This window comes from Carassius carassius, chromosome 44 (genome assembly GCF_963082965.1).
Source record: "Carassius carassius chromosome 44, fCarCar2.1, whole genome shotgun sequence".
NCBI lineage: Eukaryota > Metazoa > Chordata > Actinopteri > Cypriniformes > Cyprinidae > Carassius > Carassius carassius.
The window spans coordinates 26,979,577-26,986,182 of NC_081798.1; the positions used below are offsets into that span (position 1 = coordinate 26,979,577).

Consider the following 6,606-nt stretch of genomic DNA (forward strand, 5'->3'; position numbering starts at 1 on the left):
CATGATTAATGAGTTGTCTTTCATTAGGAACAAAATAAAAAGAAACCCCATTTGACATTTGAACCCCATAATGTAGGAAATACCAGGCAGGCACACACACACACACACACATGCACACCTATTAAGCCCCTTTCACACTGCATGTTGGACCCGGCATATTGCTGGATCATTGCCGGGTCGCCTTCTGTGTGAAAGCAACCACGTCCCGGGATTGATTCCGGCATTGAACCCGGGTCGGGGACCTAGTAACATTGCTGGGTTCAACCCGGGACGAGCGCTGTGTGAACAAAAGCCAGATCTAATGCCGTGTCGAAGTGATGACACGTTACCGGCTGTTTTGAAGAAAGATCAACGTTCGCGACAAAAAAATATGTGCAAACTGTAATGAAGCAGAGATCAGTTTGTTCCTCACTTTCCGCGCTGACGCCGAGATCCTTCGCTTGATTCAGTGAAAGTATAACGTGCCTAACGTTTTCGACTCGTACATTACACGTCACGCCCTGATGTCACGTGTCATTACGGGATCTTTACGGGTTGTGTGTGAAAGCACGCACATGTCCCGGGTAATCACTGGCAGTGTGAAAGTGCAAAATCTAGCGACCCGGGAACAATTGCCGGAACACTTTACCCGTGTATTTGTCCGAATGGCAGTGTTTACTTTACCCCCACCCCCCCCCCCCCCCCCCCCCCCGAAAATATATATTCCAGACTCTTCAAGGGCCTTCTCTTTCTTTGGGGCCATGGTAATCAGTACTGGTTTTACCCCCAGTCCGACGCCCCAGCTCCTGATTCTTGGAGAGGGAAGAGGACATGTTCTAAATGATAATGAACCAACAACAACTTAAACTTATATAAATCTGTGATTCAGTAAACACAGTTTCTAGTATATTTTGTGATATTACTTTCATCAGAGAAACACCCTGGATAAGTAGCATCAAGGATCTGCAATAAGTAGAAAAAAGTCTTGTTTAATGTGAAGGCTTGGAGTTTGTCTAACTTCAGCTGATAACAGACAATGGATTTTTAGATTTAGACTTAAAATCAAGAAACTGTAATAAACATACTAACAATGCCTTCATAAAAATGTAATACTATAACATTATTATCCTCTTTAATAAATTTCCATCTATGCCTTAACAGTACAGATCTGACTGTGCATCATTTCATATCCCGATATAAAGTACAGCTTCGGGTTATTTCAGAAGGACGAGTAACAGAGGTTTATGGGGCTTCTGTCTCTGAAAGAAGGGCTCCTAAAGAATGGGTGCGAGAGAAGAGAGCAGGGCAAAGGTTCTCCGATTTCAGCTTCATGGGGGGTAAAGGGGAGGATTTTTATTTCCGAGTGCACGCTCTCCATTCAGAGCTGCCTGCACTCAAACCCGGCCCTGGATCAGTCTGCAGGAGGCTCCAGCTTCATCCAACACCGCTCTGGAATAAATGCTTGATCATTAGGAGCAAACAGTAAACCGAGCGCCTTCTCTTCTGCTCCTGAAGCGCCAGACATGATCCTGTCGGCGGATTCCAGGACTTTACTGCTGTTAGTGGCGACTCTAGGCGCATTTTTGGCCGTTGTTAAATGCCAAGAGGAGGATGACCGTGAGTTTACCACCATTTTCTCATTTTACGCTCAAAAGTTTCAGAAGCGTTTCGCTTTAATGCACTTCAATGCTCTCAGACTTTTAAAATCTCTTTAAACGCCGATGGTTGAATGTATTGCGTACATACTAATGAAAGATAAAGCCTTGCGCTCCGCTGGGGGTGAAACTCGAGGAGCAAAGGTACTGGAAAATATATATGTGTATATGAAATAACAGTGCTTTTATTGGAAAACAAAGAAATATTTTCTGGTAAAAGTAGGCCTACAGAAAAAGAAAAAAGAAAGAAAGAAAAAAAAGAAAGAAAGAAATGAGAGAAAATCGAGGATAAACACATTTCTTCTGCTTTATTTATTTAGTCTAGGGCATTTCTGAAGTGCATTCATTAGCTCCTGCTCAGAATGTGTTTATGTTGAAGGGCAAAGACTGACCGACAGCACTGAGCAGCAGTCTGAAGGTATTCAGGGTATTTCATCCATCAGGACACCTGCGGGACACACACACACACAGAGAGAGAGAGTGCTGATTATTTCTGGACTCTGATAGCTTTATTCGATCAGTGTTTTATTGATTGATTGGTGTGTGATGGCCTGAAGGCTCAGCTGGTTCGGCCTGTAAAGAGTGCATTCTTCTGCTGTCAGGGGCCACCGGGGCGAATCCAGGCTTGCTCCAGCGGCAGATGCTCCAAACACCTTCATATTATGAGAAATGTGAGCTGGAGGGGTTCAGAAAGCACTGCTTGTCTGTAGTGAAGGCTCCAGAGGTGTATCAGTGGTTGGCGTCAGCAGCGGTGGGCCTCCGCCAGAGTTACTGCTCCACACAGTTAAAGTGCTTCCATCTGTTTTCTAGATTACCCAGGGGCTACGACAGACCGGGGGAAGAAGGAAAACTGTCTGGCGAAAAGCTATTGGAAAAACATAAAAAGGACAGAGGCAGCTATTCTAATTGAGCCAGCCAAATTCCTTTGACCATATTTTGGAAATGTAGGAGTAATAAGCTCACCAGTAAACAAGATATTTCACAGCGAGTTTTAAAAATAACAGCAATTAGAGGGGGGGGGGGGGGGGTCGGGGGCTAAAAGAAACGAGCAAAAGCTAACAATTGGGTTATTGTAGCAGAGAGGGTATGAGTGTAGGTCACTGATCGGCTCAGTCAGGGCATCTTCTTACGTGCTGCACTCACTAACCTACACAGAAGGGGAAGGAGAGACGCTCACATGTGTCCAATCTGGAGCTTTCCTCCATTTTCCACTTCTGAAAAGAGAAAGAGCTCATGCTTGTGTTCAGAGCAGCGGATCTAGAACCAGAGTGGAACGAGGACTGAGGAAGGCCTGGAGTGTGTGTGTGTGTGTGTGTGTGTGTGTGTTTGTTTGTGTGTGTGTGTGTGTGTTTGTGTGTGTGTGTGTGTTTGTGTGTGTGTATATGTATGTGTGTGTGTGAGTGTGTGTGTGTGTGTGTGTTTGTGTGCGTGTATATGTGTGTTTGTGTGTGTGTGTGTATATGTATGTGTGTGTGTGAGTGAGTGTGTGTGTGTGTTTGTGTGCGTGTATATGTGTGTTTGTGTGTGTTGTATATGTGTGTGTGTGAGTGTGTGTGTGTGTGTGTTTGTGTGTGTGTGTGTGTGTGTGTGTGTGTGTATGTGTGTGTTTTTGTGTTTGTGTGAGTGTGTGTGTGTGTGTATGTGTGTTTTTGTGTTTGTGTGAGTGTGTGTGTGTGTATGTGTGTGTTTTTGTGTTTGTGTGTGTGTGTGTGTTTGTGTGTGTGTGTGTGTGTGTGTGTGTTTTTGTGTTTGTGTGTGTGTGTGTGTGTGTGTGTATGTGTGTGTTTTTGTGTTTGTGTGTGTGTGTTTGTGTGTGTGTGTTTGTGTGTTTGTGTGTGTGTGTGTGTGTGTGTGTGTGTGTGTGTGTGTGTGTGTGTGTGTGTGTGTGTGTGTGTTTGTCCATTCTGTGCTCTCTCTGGCGTGTTTGAACAGGCAGTGTACAGACACACACTTCCAGGGCCGTGTGTTTAGATTAGCCAAAAGCTTGTGAATTGCTCAGTCTTTACTTTTCATAAAGGTGACATTCTTGGCCGTATGGGGTCTGTAGGAATGTACCGAAAATAAACAGGCCTGTGAGGTAAACAAACCCAGTGCTTCTGTGGACACCCTCAGTCTCTCTCAGAGATGGTGGGCGGGTGGTGTGTTTTAAATAATCTGAGGGCAGTAAATCAGGCCAGTGTCTCCAGATTTGATCATTATTGTTAATTAGCTGGATTCACTGATATCAGTTTTCTGCTGCCATCTTGTGGTGTGTGTTTGAATGAGTGTAACAATGATGAACCCTAATGATCAAAATGTAATGCTTTCTACTGTATGCATTACACTAATAAGATTTACCCAAGTCATTTTACACTAATCATGACGCTTCTGTGGTTTGAGATCTCAAACTCAAATCATGGATTTATTGGCCTTTTAATATGATTGGTATATATCAAGCGCTGTGCTTTAACTCGTCTCACTCACTCACTCGCTCACTCACTTACTCACCCAGCCACCTCTTCCTCCTCTTCCTCCTCCTCTTCCCCCCTCCTCCTCTTCCTCCTCCTCCTCCTCCTCCTCCTCCTCCTCTTCCTCCTCCTCTTCCTTCTCCTCCTCCTCTTCCTCCTCTTCTTCCTCCTCCTCCTCTTCCTCCTCCTCTTCCTCCTCCTCCTCTTTCTCCTCCACCTCCTCCTCTTCCTTCTCCTCCTCCTCTTCTTCCTCCTCCTCCTCTTTCTCCTCCACCTCCTCCTCTTCCTTCTCCTCCTCCTCTTCCTCCTCCTCTTCCTCCTCCTCCTCTTTCTCCTCAACCTCCTCCTCTTCCTTCTCCTCCTCCTCTTCCTCCTCTTCTTCCTCCTCCTCCTCTTTCTCCTCCACCTCCTCCTCCTCCACCCCCTCCTCTTCCTTCTCCTCCTCCTCCTCTTCCTCCTCCTCCTTCCTCCACCTCTTCTTTCTTCACCTCTTCTTCCTCTTCCTCCTCCTCCTCTTCCTCCTCCACCTCCTCCTCTTCCTCCTCCTCCTCCTCCTCCTCCTCCTCCACCTCCTCCTCTTCCTTCTCCTCCTCCTCTTCCTCCTCCTCCTCTTTCTCCTCCACCTCCTCCTCCTCCTCCTCTTCCTCCTCCTCCTTCCTCCACCTCTTCTTTCTTCACCTCTTCTTCCTCTTCCTCCTCCTCCTCTTCCTCCTCCACCTCCTCCTCTTCCTCCTCCTCCTCCACCTCCTCCTCCACCTCCTCCTCTTCCTCCTCCTCCTCCTCCCCCTCCTCCACCTCCTCCTCCTCCTCCTCTTCCTTCTCCTCCACCTCCTCCACCTCCTCCTCCTCTTCCTCCTCCACCTCCTCCTCTTCCTCCTCCTCCTCCTCCTCTTCCTCCTCCTCCTCCTCCTCCTCCTCCACCTCCTCCACCTCCTCCACCTCCTCCTTCTCTTCCTCTTCCTCCTCCTCCACCTCCTCCTTCTCTTCCTCTTCCTCCTCCTCCTCCTCCTCCACCTCCTCCTTCTCTTCCTCTTCCTCCTCCTCCACCTCCTCCTTCTCTTCCTCTTCCTCCTCCTCCTCCTCCTCCACCTCCTCCTCCTCTTCCTCTACCTCCTCCACCTCCTCCTCCTCCTCCTCCTCCTCCTCCTCCTCCTCCTCTTCCTCTGCTTGCGCTCCTCACAGAAGATCCAGGCAGCTGTACTCAGGACGGCCAGGTCTACAGGGACAAGGACGTGTGGAAGCCGGAGCCGTGCCGCATCTGTGTGTGTGACACCGGTGTGGTCCTGTGTGACGAGATCATCTGCGAGGAGCTGAAAGACTGTCCCAAACCTGAGATCCCGTTTGGGGAGTGCTGTCCCGTCTGTGCTGCTGACCAGCCGCCCTCCACTGATCGTAATTTATTTATCTCCCACTATCATAAATAAATTACAGTTGTATTCATATTTGTTTGATGGTCTTGGGTTTGTTTGTTTTTTTAAAAAGCACCTTAACAATTTATGGATGCCTTTTTAAAAAATATACCCCAAACAACTGATTACAAACAATTTGAAATGAGGACAGACTAACCCTAGCGTTGTCTTTGTGTGGAGTGAGATGGACACATGTGGGAGTCATTCAGACAGAGCTTGACTTCAGCAGACACGGTGTAGAGTTTCATCTCACTCTTAAACTCAGGGAGGGAGGGATTTCTCCTGGTCACCTTCACAAAAGAAAGAAACAAGCAAACGAGTCTGGCATGGGTCTTCAGTCGTGTTCAGACACACCTGGGCCGATTGCGTAAGCTTAGCCTCGATGTGTGACAAAGAGCTGGGAATATAATGGTAAAAACCTGATAATCGGTCATTACAGCAAATAACTGTAATAGTAACTGTAATCGAACCTAGAACGTTCTAGAAGTCAAACCCATTACCAGAATTCACATGGTATTTCACTGAAATAATTGTTTTATCTGCTTATAAAAAAAAATTCTTATCAGTTATGCACATTACGTTTTAGTGTTATATCTAATGTTATTAAATTAATGTTTATTACATTGTTTTAGTGTCATGTGTGACTATGGTGTTTTATATGAGCTTGTGAGACGAGTGGAGATCCTGGAGGAAACATCAGCTTCAGATCTAACACTGCTGCTGAGCTCCTCAGGTCCTAGCTTGTCCTCAGGTCATGTGGGGGTAAACTGTCATCTCCTAATTATGTCTCTAACTTCTCAAGCAGTGTAACGCCAGATTCATAAAGTCAAACCCAGTGTTGGGGTAACGCATTAAAACCAACACGAGTTACGTAATCAGATTACTTTCTTCAAGTAACTAGTGAACTAGCGCGTTACTTTTTAATTTACAATAAAATATCTGAATTATTTTTTCAAATAAGTAATGCTAGTTACTTCTTCCCCATTTACTGATTAACAGCTCTTCTGTCCCCATGTTGAGAGAAGTCAGGAGGAAGATGTCACTGTAGTCCTAGAATAAAAGGGAACATGCATTAATTAATGAAAATAATGCATTAATCTCACTCGCAAAAAAAAA

The 6,606-nt window shown here is 46.1% G+C and overlaps 1 protein-coding gene across 5 annotated transcripts in view; it reads left to right on the forward strand.

Annotated features, from left to right (window-relative positions):
- The first annotated feature begins 1,362 nt into the window (after positions 1 to 1,362).
- col2a1b (collagen, type II, alpha 1b) overlaps positions 1,363 to 6,606 on the forward strand; it is a 47,317-nt gene continuing 42,073 nt past the window's right edge. For 3 of the 5 annotated variants that reach the window (XM_059538223.1, XM_059538227.1, XM_059538224.1), the window contains exons 1-2: positions 1,363 to 1,596; positions 5,264 to 5,473. In XM_059538223.1, the coding sequence (XP_059394206.1) occupies positions 1,503 to 1,596; positions 5,264 to 5,473 (304 nt within the window). In that variant the 5' untranslated portion in view covers positions 1,363 to 1,502. The remainder of the gene's footprint in view (positions 1,597 to 5,263; positions 5,474 to 6,606) is intronic. The other 2 variants (XM_059538225.1, XM_059538226.1) reach the window with 1 other exon arrangement.